Source organism: Amblyomma americanum, chromosome 7, assembly GCF_052857255.1.
Source record: "Amblyomma americanum isolate KBUSLIRL-KWMA chromosome 7, ASM5285725v1, whole genome shotgun sequence".
NCBI lineage: Eukaryota > Metazoa > Arthropoda > Arachnida > Ixodida > Ixodidae > Amblyomma > Amblyomma americanum.
Window position 1 is genome coordinate 124,009,275 of NC_135503.1, and position 26,844 is coordinate 124,036,118.

A 26,844-nucleotide genomic window follows, 5' to 3' on the forward strand; every position below is an offset into this window, starting at 1 on the left:
TTTAACCTTCAGTTGCTTGACCATCTTAGCAGCACTCTATTATTTCTACCACAAAATGCTAGAAAAGAAAAAACCCTTGCAACCACGTGCTCAAATAAAATTCTGCCTACCGCAATGGCCAATCACCTAGAAAGGAATACTAACTGCCTGTCTAAAGCAGTTAAGTCCCAAATGAGCCCGGCAAATCAATAGCTGCCGGCCGGAAAACGCCCTGTCGTTAGGTCACTGACCTGCTCTTTGGCGAGCCCTTCACCTAACTAGCCTAAATCTAAGCTCTCAAAATATTATAGGAAAGAACTCATCGATTTGTCGTAGTCACGGCGCTCTCGCAGTCGTCCGTCCGTCAGATCCCGGTCACCACGCGTAATCCGAAGAGCACCGAAACAAGCGTCCGCACCGCACGGCTGTCAACGGAGATCAAAGCGCCATCTGTGGCTGCAACTAGAAAACAGTGCATCTCGCACTGAGACTTGTAGCGCCATCTACAATAGCATTGTAGAAACAGCCACCTGCCGCATGTCAATGATGACGTCACGGCCCAATATGGTGAATAGAGGTTTAACTATTTGAGTATGACGTCCGGAGACGAAATGGCTACATAGTTTCGGTTTCTCGAATCCAAGATAGCGGCCATTACAATTGTTTGTGCCTTCATATCTTAACAAAACACGTGTGGGGGCTAGTTGGTGAAGCATATTTTCTGGAAGTTCTTTATAGCGCTACAAAACACAAGGACACAGGAAGAAGCGCCCGTCCTGTGTACTTCTTCCTGTGTCATTGTGTTTTGTAGCGCTATAAAGAACTTCCAGAAAAAAAGCCCTCATATCTCTTCTTCCCCCTCCCCCTCACAAAAAATATCTTAAAACAAATAGGAAAACTGTCCCGTTATAGACAGCTATACATGCATACATTCGTTCCGCTATATATACTCCAACAACAACGGGCGCCCATCCGAGGACAGTTGTATACCGAATTTGGAAGGCAAATAAAACCCTATGGGTTGTGGTATAGAAATAAAACCACCCTTAAATAATAGCTAAACATTGTATACATGCACTTACTAATTGAAGCGTTACCATATCGCACCGCAAGCCGAATTCTGGGCCCACCTTGACCTCCCAAACGAAACAAATTCCGTTTGGGACGTATCTTGGCGGGGTGCAACTCGACAATGGGTAGACGTTCATCGTAATTTCTCTGGTAGATGGCGCTAGGGGTCGATCAGTCCGCTAGGCGGCGTGCGTGCACGCGCAGCCGAGCATGGTGGCAATCCACCCCGTCTCAAATGGTATTACATTCCGTTTCTCGAGACGAGCGTGGCGTTCTTCTTCGCTTTCTTAATCTAGTAAACCAAACAGCTAACGCTCGTTACTTCAACGTCTTCCAGTCGGTGGCGCTCTTTTTTTTATAGAAGATGCAGGTATTTTTTTACGGTTTGTGCGGTTCTTCATGGTGAGTTCACGGTATGGGACTGTGGTGTGCAGAGCAGTGTGTACCTTCCCCTCTGCACTGTGACGTCATAGATTTGTAACTGATTGTAGCTGTGAGGTTATCTCATCTCACTCGAGAGACCAAATAACCAGTGAACGCATTCTGCTTACCCTAACTTTAGATCTTCCTCACAGGTTGCGACCGGCTGTCGGCGCTTCTCCGTTTCCACCGACGTTTAGACTCATCCGGGTGGACGGTACAGAGCGAAGGCGTGTGGTCTTTGTACTAGGCTTGTCGGCAAAGGTATGGTGAATTTTGTTTTCGAAAATAGATTACGATCACGGGGATTTAGAGTGTTGACTCAACCACGCGCTTTTCGGTAAAGCTTGATAAGTGCCGCAACATCAATACCTATTGAATGAGCTACTTCTTGACGTGTGAAAGGTGGGCTTTTGTGTGTTGTACTCTGGCTGAGCAGCGATGGCGTAGAAGTAGAGCATCCGTCTCGCGTGCAAGAGGACCGGGGCTCGAATCCTGGTGCCGCGCAATTCTCCACCGGGTTTGAAAAAAAGATCCGCGTGTCGATAGAATTGCATCACCAGGCCTTGGGTGCGGCCTGATCTCGGTGAGCATAACCGACAACGCACTCCCTCACCTGAACAGGATCTGGTCAGCCTGGTTTAGTACCTAGCCACAACCTTCTATGATCAAACCGATTAACCGTTGGCCCTCAGTCCCAAGCGGCTGCGGAGCAACTGGCCACGGCGGCGGAAAGACCTGGGATGCAGCAGAGGGAGCTAATAATTTCTGGCTCCGTACAGGCCGCCATTGGAATCTGAACCTGGCAACGCTTAACGCTAGAACTTTATCTAGTGAGGCTAGTCTAGCAGTGCTGCCTGAGGAACTAGTGGGAATTAAATGGGATGTCATAGGGCTTAGTGAAGTTCGGAGGGCCGGTGAGGCGTATACATTACTAAAGGACGGACACATACTGTGCTATTGCGGATTAGCGGATAGACGAGAACTAGGTATGGGGTTCCTCATTTATCAGGATATAGCTGGCCACGTAGAGGAGCTCTACAGTATTAACGAGAGGGTAGCAGCTATTGTGATTAGACTCAGTAGGAGGTACAAGCTGAAAGTGGTGCAGGCCTACGCGCCCTCATCCAGCCATGATGACGAGACCGTTGAAAGTTTGTGTGAAGACGTGGAATCGGCAATGAATAAAGTAAAATCACACTACACTGTACTGATGGGCGACTTCAATGCGAAGGTGGGCAAGAAGCAGGCTGACGACCACGCGGTAGGTGACTATGGGATAGGCTCTAGAAATACCAGGGGAGAGTTATTAGTAGAATTTGCAGATAGAAATAATGTACGGTCATGAATACTTTCTTCCGCAAACGAGAGAACAGGAAGTGAACCTGGAAGAGCCGCAATGTTGAGACTAAAAACGAAATCGGCTTCATACTATGCGCTCAAGCTGGCATCGTTCAGAATGTGGCCGTCCTCGGAAAGGTGCGCTGTAGCGACCACAGAATGGTAAAGTCTAGAATAAGCTTAGACTTGAAGAGGGAATGGAAGAAGCTAGTAAAGAGGTTAGTGAAGAAGTTAGCGGTAAAAGGGAAAGTACAGGAATTCAGGATATCACTGCAAAACAAATTTTCGGCTTTAACTGAGAAAGACGATCTTGATGTCTATACAGTGAACGATAATCTGAGAGCCATCATTACGGAGTGCGCAGTAGAGGTAGGCGGTAGGACAGTTCGACAGGATACCGGAAAGCTATCTCAGGTGACGGAAGATCTCATCAAGAAACGCAAAGCATGAGGGCGTCTAGCCCTACCGAGAGAAAAGAACTGACAGAGCTATCGAAGTTAATAAATAAGCGCAAGGTAGCCGACATAAGGAAGTTTATTATGGAGAGAATCGAGCATGCTCTAAAGAGCGGAGGTAGACTAAATACGGTGAAGAGGAAACTAGGCATAGGTAAAAACCAGATGTATGCGCTGAGAGACAAGGAGGGCAATTTCATTAGCAATACGGATAAGATAGTTAAAGCAGCCGAAGAGTTCTACACAAATCTGTACACTAGCCAATGTAATCATAGCGTTAATGAGAGAAACAGTAGCGCACAGCAATGTGTCGTCCCGCCAGTAACCAAAGAGGAAGTAAAGAAAGCCTTAGGAGCAATAGAAAAGGGAAAAGCAGCTGGGGAGGATCAGTTAACAGCAGATCTGTTGAAGGATGAAGGAGAGATCGCTCTAGAAAAACTAGCCACCCTGTATACGCACTGCCTTATGACCTCAACCGTACCAGACGCTTGGAAGAATGCCAACATTATCTTAATTCATGAGAATGGAGACGCCAAGGACTTGAAAAATTATAGACCGATCAGCTTACTATGTGTTGCTTACAAGGTATTTTCTAAGGTAATTGCTAATAGAGTCAGGGCAACCTTAGACTTGAATCATCCAAATGATCAGGCAGGCATTCGTAAAGGATATTCCACAATAGATCATATTCACACTACACGGATCCGCTAGGTGGCGCCGCCCTGTTTAGCTGGCTGCCTATCGAGCTCCGCTTTCACCTGCCCCTGGCCTAATCCAGGGCTTCGCCCGCCCCTGGATTTCCTCTCCATCGTTTCCGGAAGGCTTCCGAAGCACGTGGATACCATCGGCATCACGGCCCGCTGCCGGGCTGGCCCTTCAAGCGCCTCCAAAAGTCTGAAGCAGCGCGGCGCCTCGCTAGCCCTAACGCGCCGCGCCTGCACCTCTGCAATGCAGCGTCTGACGAAGCCCCTGCAGCCCAGACCCACTGATGCCGCCACCGCGGGGCCTACTCCAACCGCCCACGCCACCGCGCAAAATCCTGTCGCAACCAACACTGTGAGCGACGCTGGGAGCTCCGGTTCGACGGCCGCGGCGCAGCCGACAGCGTTCGTCGTCGCCGCAGCGTCCACTGCTCGCCAAGTCCACGCTCTAAGAGACGTCAACACCTTTGGGCCCATAGACGCGTCGCAGCCGCCTGCGTTCGTCGACGCCGCCGGTGCCGCCGCGCCTACACCAGCCACATTACCCGCTGACACCAAGACCTGCAGCCCGGCACCAGCGTCGCAGATTGCGCCTCAGGCTGACGATTCGTCGGCAGACATGGACTTCATGGCGTCCCCGGTAGACGACACTCCATCCCTGGAAATCGGCTGGAGCACCATCGGTGCCAGCCGTAAGCCTGCTTCCGCCACCCGACCCCGCTCCGAGCTCATCACTGTTGGCATACAACTCCCTCCTGGTACCCTCAATCCCAAGCTGCCTCTCTACGACGTGCTCGCCGCAGTCACCTCCGCTGCACAACTTTCCTCCAAGACCAGTGCAGACATCACCCTTCAGGCCAAGCCAGCCCAAAGCCTTGTGTTTTTAAAAACTCATTCTCCTCTCACCGCCCACCTCCTACTTTCTATCACGCACCTTCACCTTCACGGTAAGCCTGTCAGCATCAAAACTTATTCCCCCCATCCTCCCATCTCATGCCTCGGCGTCATTCATAACGCCGGTGGCCACTTCACTCCTGATGAGCTCATGCATGACCTAGAATCTTTCAAAACAGATATTCTCGCTGCTCGCATGATGGGATCCACTCAATCAGTGCTCATAACGTTCGCTGGTACCGTCATCCCCCACTTTGTATATTTCAAACGCGTTGCCTTCCGGTGCCGTCCTCATAAACCTAAGCCTCCCACCTGCACCCGTTGTCTCACTCTAGGCCACCGCGCCCACCAATGCCCCCAGCACAGCGTTCCGGCAAAGTGCCGTCGCTGTGCTGCTCCTCTACCCGCTGACCCTTCCGCTCATGTGTGTGCCCAGCCCTGGTGCGTTCATTGCCAGGTGAACACCCACCCCTCCCTCGACCCCACTTGCCCCTTCCTCCTTGCTAAACAACGCGAGTGTGCTAAAGCTGCATACCTCCGACGCCTAGCTTTGCGCCGGGCCACTCAACCCACCACCCCCTCCTCCTCCTCCCCTCCTCCTCCTCCTCCTCCTCTAATCATGAATATCCATCAGCTCCGATCACGTCACCACCAGGCTCCTTTGCCGCCATAGTTAAAGGATCCTCGGTGCCAGCGTCCCTCTCTTCCACTACACCACCCTCTCCATCCTTGACTGACGCGAGCCGCTCCTTCGACCTCCGGCTCGCAATGCTGGAACGCCAGCAGCGAGAGCAGCAGCGCATTTCCCACGATCTACAACAGCAGATACATGCCTTGACTCAAACCCTCCAGACAACCACCTCCTCTCTTACCTCCCAGCTTAACAAGCTAAATGAGCACCTTGCCACGTTCCCCACTCCCTCCTCCAGCGCCCAGGTCGCCCCTTTGGCTGACCTTGTCGAAACCACCACACAGGCACATCACACTCGCTTGGTTCAGCTGGAAACTTCGGTTCTCCAGATTCTTACCACCCTCCAAGCACAATCAAAGCAATTGGAATCTTTCACATCTATGCTCCAATCCGTCCATGAGTCACTGCCCCCGGCAAAAAAGAAGGAACGCGTACCATCGCGTTCCTCTCCACTCTCATAATGGCGTTTGGCGAGGACCTCGAAATTGTGCAGTGGAACTGCCGAAATCTTTGCCACAATAAGACCCCCCTCCACCAGTACCTACTCACCCGCCCCTCTCTGCCTCATTTTCTCCTTCTCCAGGAGACCCGGACGGCCCGCAATGTCCCAGGCTACCGCGCCTACCATGCCACTACGGCCACGCCACTTGCGTCTATTTATGTACGCAGTGACGTGCTCGTAGAGCAAATTGACATCCCCTCCACCCTCCTTAAATATTTAGTTTGTGTGGTTTATTACCACCCTTCTTCCCGCATCTCACTCGTCCTTTTGTCTTTTTACAACCCCCCTGTCACTTCCTCTTTATTCTCTGCTCTGGGCAAATTCCTTCACTCTCTTCCTTCTACCTCCCATCTCCTCTTTGGTGGTGACTTTAATGCCCCTCACACACTCTGGGGCTACCCACAAACCCTCAAACCCGGCCGCCTCCTGCATTGTCTGGCCCAGGAACGCCACCTCACCCTTCTTAATACTCCTGGCTCTCCTACTCGAGCGGGCATTGCCTCACAACGCCCCACGACACCCGACCTCACTTTCTCTCGGGGTTCACTTTCCTTTCACTGGCAGGTGACAGCCGAAACTCTTCTAAGTGACCACTTTCTCATCCATATCACCACCTCTCTTTCCCACATCCCTCACTGTCATCCGGTTATTCACACTGACTGGCATGCTTTTCGCACTAATCTCGCCTCCGACTCCTTTCAATCCTACGACGACTGGACGTCGCGCATCTCTGCAGCGCTCACGTCCAGTAGCCGTCGCGTTCGCTCTCGTTACCCAATCCAGGACCCAGATCCATACCTTATCCGTTTATGGCGTCGCCGTAAACGTCTTAAACGCTCCTTTCGTTCCCAACCACACAATGCCCAACTTTCCTCCCGGATCACTGCTCTGCGGGCTGAGATCGTCGCCCACTGCGCCTCCCTCGAGCACTCTCGTTGGAGTGCTCTTTGTGATGGCCTTGATTCTGCATTGCACTCGCGATCCGCATGGTCTCTCTTTAAATCCCTCCTTGGCAATAAGCCTGCCCTTGCTCCCACTCTAGCTAAAGCCCTCACTCAGGGGACTCCCTCCGAAGTTTTTGATCAACTCGCCTCTCTCTACATCCCGCCCCCTCTGGCACCCTCCTACCCGGTGTACTCAGGTGGACCTAACCCCGATCTGGACCAATGCTTCACTCTCCGGGAGCTCGAATCTGCTCTGGCTGCTAATTCTACACGCTCGGCTCCCGGTGAGGATGCCATTACATACACCACACTTCGTAACCTTCCTGACTGCGCCAAAGAATTCCTCCTTGAAATCTACAATGAGGCCTGGGAGAGCGGCTGCTTGCCGAGCTCCTGGACATCCTCCCTTATTTCTATGATTCCAAAGCCGGGCAAACCTCCCTCTCTCTCTAACCTCCGCCCAATCTCCCTGACGTCGTGCGTTGGTAAGACCCTTGAGCGAATGGCTCTGACTCGCCTCTCTGATTTTCTTGAGGCACGGGAATTTTTCCCCCATTCTCTCATTGGCTTCCGACGCCGTGTCTGTGCACAGGACATGTTTCTGATTCTCCAGCAAACGTTCCTGTCCCCTACACCCACTCAAATTTACGCACTTGTGACTGTCGATGTTCGCAAGGCCTTTGACGGTGTTTGCCACGATCACATCCTTTCTCAACTCGCCTCTTTGGATTGTGGCTCCCGCATGTACTCCTATATCCGCTCATTCCTCTCTAAACGTGTGGCTCGCTTTCGTGTAGATACCCACTTGTCTAACCCACACCACCTCACCCGTGGCACTCCTCAAGGTGCTGTTCTCTCTCCTACCCTTTTCAATCTCGCTATGGCCCCTCTCGCCTCCCAGCTAGCTGAAATTCCCGACCTGCATCATATATTTTACGCCGATGACATCACTCTCTGGTGTTCATCTGGCTCTCCCGGTCACGTACAGGACACCCTGCAACGTGGCCTAGATCTCATCGACTCCTTTCTCACCACCGCTGGCCTCTCTCCTGCTCCTGAGAAATCCGAGCTTCTCCTTCTCAACCATTCCTCCTACCAGCGCTCACACAACCACTTCGTCTCTCTCCACCTTTCTGGCTCTCCCATTCCTGTCGTCACACAGTGCAAAGTTCTTGGCTTCCCTTTGCATGCGGCTAAGAATGTGCAAGCCCTCCACCGCGCTGTCACCACCTGCCACTCTGTAACTCACCTCCTGCGGCGCGTGGTCACTCGACGCTCAGGTCTCCACGAGGCTCACGCGTGCCGCGTTGCCCACGCGCTGGCCCTCAACAAAGTCTTGTACTTTGCACCCTACGCTTCCTTCAATCAGACTCAACTTAACACTCTCGAGACTGCCCTTGTGGGCCTCTACAAGGCAGCTCTCAACCTCCCTATCACTACCTCTACCACTAAGCTCTTTGCCACAGGCCTCTTCCATCCTCTTCGTTCTCTTCTCAGTCTCCATCGTGACTTGCAACTTTCCCGGCTTTCCCTTACCCGTCAGGGTCAGTGGTTATTGACTCAAGCGGGTATCTCGCCCATTCCAATCTCCCCGTTTACCTCTCCTATTCCCACCCCCGCTCCCAATCTTCGTATCCTTCCCCTCCCGACCAACATGTCCCCCGTCCTGCACGCCGGACGTCGTCACGCGGCCGCACAGCACCATTCCCCTCTCTTTGATACCCAGGGTGTAGCTTACACGGATGCCTCCTTCGTGGCTCCTCGAGGTTCCTGCGGCTACGCCCTGTACCATCCACACCTCCCTGCTCCTGAAACCCACACCAGCGGGCCGTATCTACACCCTCCAGACGCATTGTCCCTCGAGGTCCTCGCCATTGCGCATGCCCTCCAGTCATTTGCCCTCCTTCCCTCTCTCCAAGAGTACACAGTCTATTCAGACTCACAAGCCGCTATACACCACATACAGAAACGCACCCTGACCCCTTCTCTCCAACAGGAGGTCGAACGAGCGGTCTCCGCACTGCAGCCTTCCATCGTTTTCCTCCGCTGGGTCCCTGGGCATTCAGGGATTGACGGCAATGAGCTGGCTCATCAGCTCGCCCGCGACACACTTTTCCGGGCACCGTTGATCCCCTGGCCCAAGCCCTCGGAGAACGGTGGGAGGCTCACCCTTCGCCGCACCATAAAAGAGGTCTACCTTGAGCTCCGCCTCGACAAACGCCTTTACCCTCCTCCTCATCCATCACCCACGGTGCCGGAGTCTCGCCTTCTTCGGCACATTCAGATGAATGCAGTTATCACCCCGTCCCGCCTCTTCCTCTATCGCTATCGATCGGACCCTTCTTGTCCCAACTGCCCCTGCATCTATGCGGACCTGGCCCATTGCCTCTTCTATTGCCCGGCTGCTCAGCAGTCGGGTTCCTTCCCCCCACCCTTTCTATCCATCACCACCTGGCTCGACTGGCTTGGCGCTGAAGGGGAAGAAGAACAGCGACTTCTGGTCGCCCAGGCGGTCGACATGCTCGGCCTATAAATTATGGTCGAATAAAAGTCTTTACTACTACTACTACTACTACTACTATTCACACTATCAATCAAGTGATAGAAAAATGCGCAGAATATAACCAACCTCTATATATAGCCTTCATTGATTACGAGAAAACATTCGACTCTGGAATCCTCAGCAGTCGTAGAGGCATTGCGTAATCAGGGTGTAGAAGAGCCTTATGTCAAAATACTAGAAAATATATATCGCAACTGCACAGCTATCGTAGTCCTCCATAAAGTCAGCATAAAATTCCAATAAGAAATGGCGTCAGACAAGGAGACACGATCTCGCCAATGCTGTTCACCGCCTGTTTACAGGAGGTATTTCGAGGCCTGAATTGGGAACAGTTGGGAATAAGAGTAAATGGATAATACCTAAATAATCTGCGATTCGCTGATGACATTGCATTTCTGAGTCACTCAGGAGGTGAACTTCAAATCATGATCAATGAGTTAGACAGGCAGAGCCCAATTATGGGTCTAAAAATTAACATGCAGAAAACCAAAGTAATGTTCAACAGTCTAGCAAGGGAACAGCAGTTCACAATTCGCAGTGAGCGCCTGGGAGTGGTAAAGAATACTACTTAGGGCAGGTAGTGACAGTTGATCCGGATCATGAGGGGGAAATAATTAGACGAATGAGAATGGGGTGGAGCGCATATGGCAGGTTCTCACAGATCGTTGATGGCAGTTTAATAATATCCCTAAAGAGAAAAGTGTACAATAGCTGTACATAGCTGTATCTTATCGGTGCTCACCTACAGGGCAGAAACGTGGAGTTTAACGAAAAGAGTTCAGCTTAAGTTAAGGACAACGCAGCGAGCCATGGAAAGAAAAATGGTAGGTGTAACGTTAAGAGACCGGAAGCGGGCAGTGTGTGTGAGGGAACAAACACGGGTTAATGACATCCTAGTCGAAATCAAGAGAAAGAAATGGGCTTGGGCAGAGCATGTCATGCGAAGGCTAGATAACCGTTGGTCCTTAAAGGTAACGGAGTGGATTCCAAGAGAAATTAAGCGTAGCAGGGTACGGCAGAAGGTTAGGTGGGCGGATGAGATGAAGTTTGCAGGCTGAGGGTGGATGACGCTGGCAAAAGACAGGGTTAATTGGAGAGACATGGGAGAGGCCTTTGCCCTTCAGTGGGTGTAATAAGGCTGATGATGATGCCGATAATGATGATGATGACTCTGGTAAAAACTATGAATGAAAGCTTTCTTCTATGAACTATGGAAGCTTTCTTCAAAGGTGAAGTTTGAGTTCCCGTGGCAGTGTGCAGAACTGCACTTTGTTCTTGCGCCAGGCAACTGTGTGTCTCCTAAAGCATCTTAAGATCACAAAGAAGGAAGGAAAATATTATGCAGTAGCATAGAAGCCTCGCTTGAGCAAAAACCAATCATCCGCCGTAATCGTCGTAGTCACCCCTAAGGGCTGTGATATAAAACTTCAGGATTAGAATAGAATTAGAATAGAGAAACTGAATTAATTTCACGCAGCATTTCCCAACGCGCCTAATGAAATACTTGCCTTATATCTTTCGATTTTAGCACCATATTGCTCGGTGAGACGTTTCTGGCACTAACATTATGGGCCCCCAGACTTCTGCTCAAGTTCGGGCCTAGTTGCTTTAGAATCGACGTGAGATCTAGCACAGAACTGCTAGTCGTAAATTCAGTCGACAATAAATCCGGAGTCGAACCATCAACCAGCACGTGCATGCCCTACTGAAAAATGTAGAAGAGATATGTACAAGACTTCTGTAGGTAATTATTGTTGCACAGACGTATTCGATCTAACGCTTACGCGATCGTACGGCTATGCGATCGTATGCCTATGCGATCGTGCGCCTATGCGAACGTACGCCTATGCGATCGTATGCCTATACGAACGTAAGCCTATGCGATCGTTCGCCTGAGCTATCGTTCCTCTGCGTGACTGCAGACGTACAGGGGTGAGCAGCTCTGTCTAGAGTGCGCCGACAATGCTCAGCGGAGCAAGTCAGCACCATCTAACGGTAAGCTCTGGGTTTGTATGAGTCCCGTGCGCAGGCGCAGCAAAACCAGAGCGATGCCTGCTCATCGCTTCCTTGTCCAGCCCCCGCCTTGCGTTTCATGTCGCCAGGGCCGCGCAGCCTGCATTTGTGATGCTCCGGTGGTGGCCAGGGCGTCGCCATGCCGCCGTGTTTCACGCGTGTAACAAGACGGCCAGGCAAGGAAGCGCCAGTGATAGTGGATCATCGCGCGTTTCTGCATCCAAGTTCCTAGATCTGTACGAATGCCCACTGTGGTGTCCTTTGTAGCTGATAACAGAGCGCAAAGACACGCTATCAAACAATACGCCTGCAACGCAGCGTGCGTGTGGTGCACAACCTTATACGGGCAAGACGAAAACAGACATCAAACAGCCAACTAGACCCAATACACGCGCACTCAGCCTTGTGCATGTTTTAAATGCGCGATCACACGATATCCCTTTCACTTGCTTGCCAATAGCCGCCTCGTGATTCGCACTAAACGTGGTCGTTTACCGGCCGCTGCTGCAAATTATTCAGCACAGCCCTGGCGGCGTGAAGCGTAAGCACTTAGCGGCAATGAGGCTGAGAACCCATGAGCAGGCACCGCTTTATTTTGGCCGCGCCTGCGCACGGGACGCATAACTAAAATCCAGAGCCTAACGTTAGATGGCACTGCCTTGCTCCGCAGGGCACCATCGGCGCACTATAGACAGGGCTGCTCACCACTTCACGCGAAGTGTACGACACATACATGAAGTTTGCATGATTGCATATCTCACGTCACAAAACTAAAGCTGGTAATGTTGCAGAGCTATGTATTATGACCTGTTGTAGACTGGTACTGCCCTGTACTGCAAAAATGGCTTGTAAAGGTGGACACACGACGTACCGTTGGCCACTTTGTACCAGGTGTCAGGTGAAGTCCAATTTAATTCCGCTTTGCGAGATTCGCGTGTGGCCTGCGCACAGAGAAAGGCCGCAGGCATGTATAACTGGTCTAATCCACTTATATCCACCTGCCACAGTCTTCACCTTTGCACATGGCAATAAATGGATTAGGCATGCACAGGGCCCTCCGTTGCGAGTTGCACCATCATCACTGTCCAGGTGCGAACCTCAAGGAGCGGAAAGAAATACTACATGACGCCTGGCCCATGCAAGGGCAATGGTCCCTTTTTTAATCGACCTCAACCTTTGGTATTTGAACAAATAATGCTTTGCAAATCTGCATCGTAAGCTTGTCGCATTACTGATGTGCAAGAAGGTTGCTGTTTCAAAGCTTATCTTGGACAATTCCAGTGCTTCGGACGTCAGCCTCCTTTCTTTACGGCACATCCCGAAGCTGCTCTCCTCCCTTAGGATGCTTCTTGCTGGCATAGCCTTGCACATATACACCATAGGGCTATGTAAATAAATCATACAAACCAGAAAACAAATTGAAGTCACGTTACCAAGAAGGACAAAAAACCTCGGTATGCAACTGAAAAAATTTTTTCTATATTTTGTCCCTCTTCGCAGAGAAGCAATTAAGCACAGGCCACTAAAGTGGTTTACTAGCCACTGATTTTTACGGACAAATCGATGATCTTCAGCATAATGCGCACTTTGTGTTTAGAATGGCAACGAGCAGGCACCCAAAGTCTGGACTCTTGGATGGCAGTTAAAAAAGGCGTCCAGAACGCCCCAGAGCGTTCCAGCGACCTGGCAGTTATTCTCTTCTTCGCCAGCTTGGCAGTGAAAACGATGAAAAAGATTTAACACTCCCGGCCGCGAACTATATATCACGCGTTCAGCTCCAGGGGCACAAGCTTCTCTATGGCTCTAGTCTGCGCGGTGTGTGGGGAATCTCCGAGGTTTTCTCTTGATGAACATTCTTCATCTTGCTATGATCATTATTAGGGTCAAGCATTTTCTTTCTACGATGATGTAGCTCAGCTTCAAGAGCCTTCTGGCCAGGACTTCTGGTTGAAGACGAAGCCTTGCACTGTTGGCATGCCTGCTTTTCATGCACGGCTCTTGATTCGAGTTATTCATTTCGGGCCCCTGACTATACCCCTATTTTTGTCGCCGAGTTTCTGGCCATTGAGTTGGCCTTAATTTGAATTCCCTGCATTATATCTCCGGTTATTATACTTTCAGACAGCCTTTCCGTCTTGACAGCGTTCGAAAAATCGAGGAATACCCCTATGAGCCGTTCCCTTCGATTTTTTCTTCCACCACATATTACAGAATTTCGTTTTCACTGGGTCCCTGGGCACTGTGGCGTTGTTTCTAATGGGAGGGCTGATTTTTTTGCTGAATCCGCCCTTGGGGGACCTATTGTTCCATTCGTCCCTAATGCTGTCTTCTTGACTGCAGCACACTTCCAGCGATTCCAGCGTCTCCACTACTTAAGCCATGAGCCTCTCCTTGCTGTAGCGGATTTTCAACACCTGGCATTTCCTTGGAGTGTGCGGATGTGCAGTTCGAGGAAATGTGAGGTGTCCATCAATCTCTTGCGTTGCAGAATACCGCGACTAAATCTCTATTTATGTCGATCAGGGTTATCGCTGACCAACCTTTGTGAGTCTTGTGGCGAAATAGCGTCAATAGTTCACTTTTTCCTCTTTTTCCGACGGCTCGCTTCTCTCCGCAGAACATACTTGGAGATCCCCCTCGCTCGAATGGGGCTCCCCCTATCTATTCCGATCCTACTCTTCTTTGTGGCAAGCGCCAAGGGATATATATGCCTTGAAATCTGTGTGCGATTTTATTCACGGGTACATAATTGCATCAGGTCGATTCTTATGCTAAAATGTGAATTCACAGCTTTTTCATTTCGTTTTTTTCACCTTTTTTCATTCAAATTTGCGTCTTCACAAAATTATCCAATTACTCCACTCCTTACCCATGTGGGCGTTTGTATCAACAATGTACCCTGGCCAATCCCCCACCGTGGGTACGTGCCATTCAGCCAGGGGCCATCATCATCATCATCATCATGCAAGGACGCTCGCAGAATCTTGTCGCGCTCCAGTGCAAATTTCTCTTTTTTCCAGATGCTTCCGCCGACCGCATTCAGCAGAATTCTCCCTTTGCAGTTGCTCTAGCTTAGCCCTTCAGGCACTCTCATGCCTACAGAAGATCGGCCACTTGCTCCATCTTCGAGGGTATTAAGACTACATCATCATCAGCCTGACTACGTCCGCTGCAGGGCAAAAAACTTTACCGTGTGTCTCCAATTAATCTGGTCCTTTCCCAGCTGGGGCCACCGCATCCCCTTATCTTCTTAATGTCATCCGCCCACCTAACTTTCTGCCGCCCTCTGCTAAGCTTGCCTTCTCTTGCAATCCTCTCCGCTACTCTTAGAGGCTCTGAAAGAACTTCCAAGGAGAGCACATCAACTCGCTTAATCACTGCATTGCGTTATCATAAAAATCTGAGCCAAATAATACATGTCTACACAGCGGGGAGGACCCGAAAACATGAGCGAAAGTTGGTAAGCACTTTCCGGCGACTTTTGCATCGTCGCAGCCTCTTCCGTCGCTCGCAGCTGCATATACGAGAAATGGCGATTGGTTACATTCTTTCAGGCATCAGGCAGCTACCAAGGCCCTGGCGAATAAGCCTCATAGCTCCGGAGAGTGAGGAAGCTCTGCCCGCGGAGAAGTGCTCACCTTCCAGCCTGCAAAAACTGACAACAGGATAGAGAAAGACACGAAGACGATGACAATGAAATTCTGACTTCAAATAACTCAGCTTCTACAAAGCGCATAAAAAAATTCTTGCTGGACAATACACCCCACGTATACCACAACTTTATTAACGGCCCTTTCAGAGCCCCTTTAAGGACCAGCGTCTATCTTGCCTTCGCATTACATACCCTGCCCAAGGCCATTCATTCCTCTTGATTTCGACACGAGTGTCATCAATCCGCGTTTGTTCTTTCCCCTACACCTATCAATTTTATTTCCACAACTCGCTGCGTTGTCCTTAACTTAAGCTGAATCATTTTCGTAAACCTGCAAGTTCCTGCCCCATGGGTAAGTACCGGTAAAATACAGCTGTTGTATACTTTTCTATTGAGCGATATTGGTAAACTGGGTTTCATAATCTGAGAGAACCTGCCAGATGCGCTCTAACCCATTCTATTTATTTCACCCTCGTAATCCAGATCTGCAGTCACTACCTGCCCTAAGTGCCCGCATTCCCTTACCACTTGCACTAATTCGCTACCAACTGTAAACTGCTGTTTCGTTGCGAGACTGTTGAACATTACTTCAATTTCTGAGTGTTTAACATTACTAAGAATACATCCAGTTGATGTTGATGTTCTGCTCTTACTTGACTGTGATCTTTGACGCTGTTCTGGCGAAATTTCTCATGCTCATTATATTGTGCTCGCATTTGTCCTAGGTCTCCCGTTTGTTTCTCAAGTTGTTTGTCCACCTGGTTCTTTCTGCCTTTCGGCAATTAGTACCTTGATTGTTTCAAACAAGCAGTGCTGCATCAGTGAGGCCTTCTGGTCGGCATGTTCAGATTCAAGCTGACGTGAGAGGTTACAACTTGCCTCCTGGTCACGATGATTATGGTGAGCATGGGATGATGCAGCACTAGATGATACCAGCAAATCTAACACTCTGCTGGCAGTTCCCCTCTCAGGATTCCGCAAATAAAACCCTTGGCGTAGCTGGTCCACCTGAGCCCCCAGTTCATGATTTTCCCGTTTGAGAGCTGCAGCCTCCTTTTTTGCCGCTGCTAGACGGGATCTCGGCAGACGAGCTTTCTCTCATGTCTTGTTGCGTTCGGTCACCACTTTTTCTACTTCTCACGGCAGTTGGCTGTGCAGTCAGAGTTCTTCAGCTGAGCTGTCCAAGCACGTGACGTTTGCAGCAAGCCCCAGCAGCGTAGGCAATCGGCCCAATAATAAAAATTCATTGGCAAAGGCCGGTTCTATAAAGGACCAAAATGAAACCAGCCATTTCCAATACTGAACCGATTACCTGTGCTGCCTGGGGGACGCACGACGAGGATCCGATGGAGGCACATACAGTACTGTCGATGTTTACTGTGTCGTCGCTTATACGTGTCGTCCGGGTCGCACCAGCGTCGCACATAAGTGAAGCGTGCCGCCCCCGCAGGTGTTGCAGGTAATCCTGCCAAGACAGTGTCGCTCTCGGTGCCCGCTTGTGCAGCGAAAGCATGGCATATGGCACAGGTTGTTTCTTTTCCGGAAGAGGAAGTTCGGTGGACTTGCAAAACGCACAGGTCTCGGCGATCTTTGAGTACTGGCCAAGAGGAACTGCGGACGCTGGCGTTGAATAACGCGCTTTACGTACACGCTGTATGAGTACTGTTACCGGGTCTGTGATGGGATTACCTGGTCTCTGCGATCCTGGTAGGCAGTTTTCTCTAAGCTGTCGATATCAATTTCCAGGAACCCCAGCAAGCGATCCAGCTCGGACGCCGTCGGAGCGACGTCTTGGTCTTCAGTTGCACATGATCTTTGGTACTGAAGGACCATGGTGCGCGGTAGCGTACGGAGAAGAATGTGGCAGAGCATCGGAGGAAAATTATGTCTTGCGCACACCCAAAGTTTCTAGCCCTCTGATGTTGATCAGTACTTGGTCGTGGAGCTTCGGAGTCCCGTCGTATCGGTCGGCGAACGAATGGGTGGCAACGTGCTAATCCTGGAGAAATGCTCCTGCTGCAAACGTGTCTCGTCTCTGAAGCGTTTCTTAAGCATTGAAACTGCGTGATCGTATAATGCATCGGTTGTGGGGAGGCTCAGAGGCAGCTTTTTCAAGAAAGGACGGTGTGCGATTCGGTGCTTTGAGCGTTGGCACACTTGTGAAAGCCTGGAATTGTTTGGTGCGACAAACATTTAGTAACATTTATAGTTATTGTTTTGAGAGCTCTTCCTGCATCCTTTATTACCCTTACATAGCCGATTTCTATAAAGCACATATGCGTACGAAAGATTCTACATGGAAGAAAAACAGTTTTTACGGTGTTTTTATGCTTTGCGCCAACCAACCTGCCAATTCCTTGAATAAACAGAAAACTAGTCTCTTGGTACCGTCTCTTGAAAAAATGCGTCCGCAAGGGAACTAAAGCTAATCGTTCGTAAAAACGAATCATAAAAAACACAGAGAAACGTTCTGAAATAAGCTTTATAATTGCGGACTGCTTCACTGCTGGTTTCTGGGGGTTTAACGTCCCAAAGCGACTCATGCTATGAGAGACGCCGTAGTGAAGGGCTCCGGAGATTTCGACCACCTGGGGTTCTTTAACGTGCACTGACATCGTACAGTACACGGGCCTCATAATTTCGCCTTCATCGAAATTCGACCGCCGCGGCCGGGATCGAACCCGCGTCTTTCGGGCCAGCAGCCGAGCGCCATAACCACTCGGCCACCGCGGCGGGTCTACTTCACTGCATAGTTGCGGGCAGTAAGTGGAAATTTGGGCAAACTTGAAAGCCCCAGGTACATTATTTTTGGTCGTCATTATCTTTAAAATCGTGCACTGTAGTGTTTGAAGCTTTTAGCATGTTTGCAGTGCCTAGTGTTCATGAGACGCGTGATGAAGCCTGTTGGTGTGATAGAGTATCTGCTGCGACTTTTGTATACGCAAGAAGTGTGTACTCACTCGGCTAACAGTTGCTGAATGTGGTTTCGAAAGTACTGCACAGAAAGAATTTTTTCGCAGCTACGCATGCAATGCGGCAATGAGAACGCACGTCGAATGGCAAATTTTCACTGTAAACATAAAACCACACACACACACACACACACACACACACACACACACACACACACACACACACACACACACACACACACACACACACACACACACACACACACACACACACACACACACACACACACACACACACACACACACACACACACACACACACACACACACACACACACACACACACACACACACACACACACACACACACACACACACACACACACACACACACACACACACACACACACACACACACACACACACACACACACACACACACACACACACACACACACACACACACACACACACACACACACACACACACACACACACACACACACACACACACACACACACACACACACACACACACACACACACACACACACACACACACACACACACACACACACACACACACACACACACACACACACACACACACACACACACACACACACACACACACACACACACACACACACACACACACACACACACACACACACACACACACACACACACACACACACACACACACACACACACACACACACACACACACACACACACACACACACACACACACACACACACACACACACACACACACACACACACACACACACACACACACACACACACACACACACACACACACACACACACGCAAAATAGCAATTACTAAGGTATTTGCACTTTCGCACTTCCTTTCGCGGGTGTTCTCCGCTGCAAGTGCATGAGGCGAAACATCTGACAGAAGCACTGGGGATATTGTTCTCATAGCTCTATATGTTAACAGGACAAAATTACATGGGTCCCTATGAGGTCGGCTCATTTCTGCCCTGTCCAGTGTCCGGACCGCGAGTTTTCATATTAATGAGCCGCTAATTCATTGAAAGTGTTTGCTCCCCAGAAAAATCGTTCATAATTCGAGTCGTCCATATTAACGAGGGTAGTGTTAACAAGACACGACTGTAATTGTCTATGAAGAATGTCATGTGACATGGAGATTAGTAGAAGGAGAACAGGGTTGTCCTGCTGCTGCAATATCACCTTTAAATGCTGGCCTGTAGCCCCTCACGTGGTAGTAAACACCAAAGTGGTATTATTTGATGACGACCTATTGAGAAGAGACGTGCATGCATTATTTTAACAGAAGAATGTCAAAATATGCCATTGCCATTCTTGTTAAAAGAACAGACTGCAATACACTGATCTCGAAAGTCAGCTCTAAAAAAACAACTTCAGAAAACTCAATACATACATGTTCTCTGCAAAACGCGTTGAATTGACACAGGCAATGAAAATAGTCCCGCATCTGGTCTTTAGAGACGCCCTCTCCGATGACAGCTCTTTTCAGCTTCTTTAGTGAACAGAAGGCATTTCACCTGCAGAACATCATAATTTCCCACTGTCCATTCTCTGGAAGATGAAATATCCACAGTGCCTTGTGCTTACCGGTAAACTTTCGCACTGCTGCCATTTCACACAAATAGGCAATTTTTAAACACAAAAATTGAGACATACAACGTCAATTGCTCACGCTACTCTCCACAATAACCTCTGCACTCCTTGGGGTTCTTAGAACCAATTCAAAAATTACAATGCGCTCCTTTTCTCGAGCTAGTTCGTCAACATCGAAAACTAATTTTTTTCTTCCCTGCCGTCAGCCATTAAAATCCTTTTACAGCTGCAAGTAAATTTACCAAGGTTACGCAAGTGATCGATTGGGCAGTTTCCTGGTTGGTGAAGCCGCATCACTCCTTCCTTGACGCGTCTAGACAGCCTTAGAGGACGCTCTGTTCACTCTGCTTTTGTTCGCAATGCGACAATTCGCCCTCCACGGTAGCCAGCAGCGCGTCGCTCGATCTGGTCTTGCATAATCCGCCGGAGCATATGAGCTTCGAAGCGGTGTCCTAATATGGCTTCTTATGCATGGCAAATAGCGGATGGAGCAGATTACATCTCCTATTGAGCCCTCACGCGTACTCGCGTAGAAGATTATGCCACGCCAGAAACCGTGCGATACCGGCAACCGCGGCAAACGGATACCCGCGTCGATAGCAGAGCATACCTCAGAGCTTGACAAGAGGCATTATCGGGTTGCACAGGTGTGTTCTAAGCTCAAGAAGCCACATCAGGACTACATCGGCGCATATACATGTGGCGGATGACGCACTGCCTAACAGAGCAAGTGGCGCACGAAATCAACACAACCGCCGCGGATGGATAGTGGCGTTGAAAAACATGTGCATGCAGGCAGCAGCGCAAAATCACGCTCAAACAATGGATCTAGGCACACACCACGGCGATCGCGTCACAACGCATACATTGTGAACACAGACAGGTCAGCCACTTAGCGGCTGGGTGGAAAATGCAATTCAATTCGTTTATTTTTCAGAGTAGTTACAGACACAACTCTAGTCTCCTGTGCTAAATGTCGCACTTAGCAACTTGACGAGGTCCATGAGCCATAGTGCCAAACAGCACCCAACGCAGGTTATGAAACGACAACAAACTACACAATGATCAGAGTTGAAAGAACATGTACAAAGATTTGGTATCAAACACACACACACACACATACACACACCATGAAAAAGAATCGGTTATGATACGGAAGCTCACAACAGAGGACAAATGAATTCATCTAACAAATCACAATCAAAAATCAAAAACCAATAAGGCCTTTCAGAACATCAGGGTGACGCCTATCATTTATCTGAAGTTGAAAAAAAAAACATTTTAAATTCTTTCTTAAATGAAAAAGACTCTTTTGGCTATTTGTTTCGAACTGATGGCAGGTTATGTTTTAATGACTGAAACTTGTATTGGGAGCGTAAATTGGGAACTAACCAATATGGAAGGTTTCTAATTCACAAATTTGTTGTTCGCTGCTGTAATGATGCCACAAGTGAAAGAAAATTTGCAGATTCTGCGGAGGATAAACAGACCCGTTTTAACAACTGATGTTCGTAAATGTGTTTGAATCTAATGATGCCGTATTTCAGGAATATGTTCTTTGTGGTGGTATGAATGGCAACGTTCGCGAAATGGCGCAAAACGTTTTTTCTTAAGCACATTGATTTTATCAACCTTTTGTTTTGTTGAGCTACAAATAAGATTGCACTAATTTATATGAAGTACGAAGAGCGCATGTATAACTTAAGTTTAATTTGTTCACTTAATATACTGCTGCAGCAGGACAGAGTGCCTGCTACCGCAGAGAGCTTCTTGCACACATAGTTTATGTGGTCATCCCAACATAAGTGAGAATTCAGAGTAACATCAAGAGCCTTATGTTCGTCTACTATTCCGATGTGGTCATTCATATAACTGATGGAATTTTTCAGTGCAAACATTTTATCTCTTTGTCTAAACAGGAAATCTTTAGTCTTTGTAGGATTAATGTTTTTTGGGACCTCGGTAACAAGCCGAGGGGAAAAAGACGGGACAGAGCCTCGTCCCTTCTCTTTGTTCTCGTCTTCGTGCTGTTCGTTTATTTGCGATTTCACAAATTGCATGCCTTCCTGCGCAGCATTATGGGTCTTACCTGGAAGCTTATCTAGCAGTAACCACGTTTTTCACTTTTTTTGCGGTTCGGGTAAGATTTCAGTGGTTTCCATTGTTGAAAGTCGAACGCAATACCAAGACGAAAAGCACGCATGCTCTTCGATGTGGTAACTTTTTTACCAGGTACACGAAGGCCTTGAAGCTGTGCAAGCGGTGCCAATACCTACGATCACAAATTAGCTCAAACTCGAGTTTGAAGCAGTGACACTCAAATCAATAAGAAACCAACCCCATCCGAACAAAAAAAAGAAACACAACGACAGCATGGAAAAGACTGCAGCACGAAAGGCGTGATGCCTGGATGCCTGAATTGTCCGGATAACTTGACGTCACGCAGGAATAGTCTTGATTTCGTTTTATGGGATTTAAGGTCCCAAAGTGACTCAGGCTATGATGGACACCGTTGTGGAGGGCTCTGGATAAATTCTACAACCAGAGGTTCATGAACGTGCACTAACGCCGCACTGTAAAAGGGACTCTAGCACTTCAGCTCCATCGAACTGCAGCCGCCGCGGCCGGGATCGAACTCACGTCATTTGGGTCAGCGGCCGAGCACTATAACCATTGAGCCACCGCGGCGGCTCACGCAGGAATAGCGTCGTTTTACCACGTGAGCTTGAAGAGCGCGCTGAATTTGAACGGCGTTTGGAAGCCCGCAAGGCACAGACGCTAGGCTTAGCATTGAGCCTATCGCGGCAAATAATTTGTGCCAAGTGTACAGAACCGTTTGCTTTCACAGCACCCGCTTCCTGAAAGGCGATGAGCTACCCTAGGTTTCCCCTTTGCCTCTTCTTTCGAGCCTCGATCGTACTGCGAGAACTTAGAAAAGTGTTTCGACTGTTTAAATGTTTGTACTGGCAGCTTTATGCCTGGCGACAATAGCGCACGAGATAAAATGGGTTCAGATATGGGCAAAACAACCACAAGAAGACCGCAGGTATAGCAGCAGTTTTTATTATTGTTGTTATTATGAATTTAACAGAAGAGTTTTTCACAAGATTGAAACACGCAAGGCCTTGCTGTTTGGGAACGCCAAGTTTCATTATTAACCGTTTTATTAACTGTGCACCTGCTGTACAAGGCCTTCCGTGACGTCATTGTGATCACGTACGGACTTCGTGTATGAGTCTTCGAGACTCTCTTTCGGAGACTGTACATGGCATCTAAGTGATTTTATGCGACCCGAATGACGCCTCGTACCATTCTGTGTATCACCGCTACGAGAGTGATTCAGCTGTAATGGGCCGTATACGACGTCTACGTGTTCTCATGCGAGTTGTACGACATCTCTTAAAAGCTGTTTTGGCCCTCGTACATCCCCAGGAGTCAACGTAGACTCCTTGTGCAGCTCTACGAGACATATGAGAACCTCTACAAGACCGCGTAGTAGTCTTGTACGACTCGCTCAGATCGTAGAAATCTCGTATAGGACACGTATACCGCCTAACGTTCTCGTACATTTCGAAAAACTTTTTCAGTATGCTGGCGTCTATGAAATGAAATGAAATGTGCGAGAGCTCTCTGTGCATTTAGTGTTATGTTGTAGCGCATAAGGTGCACATTGATGCTTTATGCTATCGCACTGTCACGCGTAAACAGTGATTAAGTGTCCCTCTGAATTTTTTATAAGTTGCTAGGACTGGTCACTGCTGTTATATGTGCTACGCTTTTTTTATGCTTCCGCATTTATCTCTTCTGCCGAAGGTAATATTTCATTTAGGCATGCAGCGCCTAAACACCTGTGTACCAAAAAAATATAGATGTTACAGGTCGCTGCGCATTACCGCATTTTACTATATTTTCGTTTCCTCTGTGTGTCGCCGGCCTAGGCGTAATAGTAGGTTGCTCCACCCCCTACCGATGCATGTGGTTCTCACGTGTGTCGCGGTGACTTTATAGCTCTCCACCCTGCAGTACACAAATGAACAGCCTCACTTGCCTCTGATAGGAAAATGTTGATAATGCTTTTTTTATTCCGCGTTAAACAAAACCTGCGACAGTTTGATGCTATATGATTCCAAGATACTGCATATTCTCCAGACCCTGAGGAGGGAAGAAGTTGCCATGAAGGGCCAAAGAACTAATACTCGTATGACAGAGACCCATTTAGTAAGCACCGCGTGTTGACGTCTGTGTCAATGCAACAAACGTTACAATAATGCGAGCAAACAATGTGAACTCTCCCGCCCAGCCGGTGTCCAGGGAAGAAAGCAGCCCATTGTGTGGCTGGGCAAAGTTCAAGGCAACATTTATTCCGGTGCCTTTGACTTGACGGTTTTCATTGCGCTGGGCTTCATTTGCCAGAAACGCCACATTGCCTTTTACGGCAGTGATGTAAACGATAGAAGCAATGATTGAAGTAGGCGCTGCCTCCAAAAGTAATATAGTAGCGCAATAAGACACAGATCGCTTCGATTCTTCATGGTGAGAGCGTGCGGACCGCATATCCACTACGCAGAAAAACAAACACCATAGGCACTTATGCTGTGGATTCTTTTCGCACGAAACGTCTGCAAAACGTCTGTATAAGCATAAATATGGAACATATAAGTACGAAATTTTGCAGGCTGCCGTCGCCTGGTAGGATATTAACGTCGAGCACCTGTTTCAAGCATTAAATATGTTAGGAAGTCAGAATTATCTACTAACGTTTATGTTTATCAGCTTTTCAAACTTCATTTAATAACGTGTAAAACCTCAAGTATTTACTTAGTTTTAGAGAGAATAACGCAACCACTAATAGTGCCCTCTGCTCACTGTTCTGCGCTACCCTATGTAAGTACGGTTCGACACTATGCAGCACATTTCAAATGCAACTCAGCCACATCTCTCCATTTTATTCATGGACGGCTGCGCATTGCCAGGTACCCACTACTAGCACTCACAGCACAGCCATGCATTATTCGTGTTTAGGAATTCAATGTTGCGAAAACGGTTCCCCTGAGACTCATCACCTTTATAAGTGCTTTGTAAATGCACTTGATTTACCCGCTGAAGAGGATCAATAGCATCCGCACATGGATCGCAGGCAAAGTTAAGCTAAGTACGCATTGGAACTCAAGACAATGTATCTTTTTGTAATGGCAATTGGAACTGATGACAAAGCATTTTCACTTTACACAAACGTCCACCGTGGCGAAATTTGAGCCCATATCTTGTTTCATGAGAAGTCCCGTTGCAAGAGGCTTTTTTTCTCCCCTTGAATTGCACCGGTTGCAGGTGAAGAGTCGCATTGCGAGCTTGAAGAGAGCCATGAGCTTGCTGCTTTATGGAGGACTTCCGGCAAAGACCTGGGTCTCACTAATAACCTTCGATGGCGACCGAACTGTGCGCAGTCCGCTCTCCCCTCTTGACCATCGCACGAGGGCGGCTATTCTCCGACAGGTGAAATCCATGCAACCTTGCCCCCAGCTCTGCAGCAGCTGCGGTGTGTTGGCTGCTCTGCAGGTGCGCACTTTGCGAATATTCGCGCTGGCAATTAAATTTCTTCATCAGAAAACATGCTGCGAATAGCGGCCAGTGTTTCAGTGCCGTAACCATGATTGAACTAGGAACTAGGATCAAATACACGACAAAGCGCAAGCGAAGAGAAATAAAACGCGGCTGATTTCTCTAACGATAACACCGAAAACTAAACAAGACTATCGTCCACAACTGTGGGATTCATCACTTTTCTCTTCATTGCTTCTCACCCTACGATTACGCTCTGTCTGCTTGAAGCCTGCCATTCTTGTTTGGGTCAGACTTTGTAACTGTAACGAGCATGCTCTGCATTTGACGTGCTGCACTGCTTTGTTGATGTCGGTCGTCAGAGTTTCATGCACTCGGCTCTGGTACCGCAATAATGCAGGCTTCGAAGCCCCTTGTGACGTGCACAACATCCATACCATTGTGACCATTCACTGCATTGTGCACCACGACATCTGTTGCAGTTCTTGAAATGTAGCTATAGAAATACTGACACATTTAACTACCGCTTAGCTGCAATAGCTGAGCTTAACAACTGCGCTATTTTTCAAAGGTTCTGACTTCGGGCCCCACGAACCACGCTGAAGGAAGCACGATCATACTCGCTACAGACGGCCGCCTTCAGCGTGAGACCCCCGCCAAGGACCTTATCCCGCTGTTGCGTACGCAAGGCGTGCTCCTTCATGCAATCGCACTCACCGTTGATGCGCGTGCAGACCTTGAGCTGCTGGCGTCAGAAACAGGTGGAACATCTTTCGTGGCATTGGAACCCCGTGCGCTGTCAGCTGCCATCCAGGACGTGCTCTCCCGTATATTTGACGTTTCGGACAGGCTCGAGAGAGCTATCAACTGTCCAGCTGACCAGAGGCCTAAGGTAAGACTTCTCAAAATTTGTTTTGATTTATGGTTTATGGGGGTATAACGTCCCAAAGCGAGTAAGGTTATGAGGGACGCCATAGTGATGGGCGCCGAAAATATCTTTAACGTGCACTGACATCGCACAGTACACGGGCCTCTAGCATTTTTCCTCCATCAAAATTCGACCGCTGCGGCCGGGATCGAGCCCGCGTCTTTTGGGCCAGCAGCAGAGCGCCATAACCACTGATCCACCGCGGCGGCCCCACTCAAGATTTGAAGTGGGGACAACTGTTCCGTGCAGCTGTGAACTGATCTTTCTCGGGATGGTCAAGAAACATAGCGCATAGCAAATACCGAGATTTATGCTACAGTTTGTACTGTGACGACCCCCCCATAATGCACAGGTCCACACGGGACGGAGAGGCAAAGAGACAACGTATGGCTCAGTTTAAACAAACAGATATATTCAATAATTATACAGGATTATGATTATACATCAGAGGCTGGGATGTCCGAGCTTACGTGCCGACGACTTCATGGGGACGATGGAGGGGCTCCGGAGTTGAGCTCGAACGGTTGCTGGCAGAAGCTGCACGCCGTCGGGCTTCGGCGCTGAAGGCCCCCTTGGCGAACGATGTC

At 48.9% G+C, this 26,844-nt stretch overlaps 1 protein-coding gene across 1 annotated transcript; it reads left to right on the forward strand.

Annotated features, from left to right (window-relative positions):
• Positions 1-1,658: 1,658 nt before the first annotated feature.
• On the forward strand, positions 1,659-26,512 carry LOC144098035 (calcium-activated chloride channel regulator 1-like). The gene is made up of 4 exons (XM_077630601.1): positions 1,659-1,734; positions 25,099-25,326; positions 25,901-26,221; positions 26,507-26,512. The coding sequence occupies exons 2-4, from the start codon at positions 25,132-25,134 to the stop codon at positions 26,510-26,512; spliced, it is 522 nt and encodes a 173-aa protein (XP_077486727.1). The 5' UTR covers positions 1,659-1,734; positions 25,099-25,131.
• Positions 26,513-26,844: the final 332 nt, after the last annotated feature.

Coding starts and splice junctions, on each gene's coding strand:
- LOC144098035 (XM_077630601.1), top strand. CDS start 25,132: ATGAGCTTGCTGCTTTATGGAGGACTTCCGGCAAAGACCTGGGTCTCA. Junction 25,327..25,900: donor GTGTGTTGGCTGCTCTGCAG/GTGCGCACTTTG, acceptor TATTTTTCAAAG/GTTCTGACTTCGGGCCCCAC.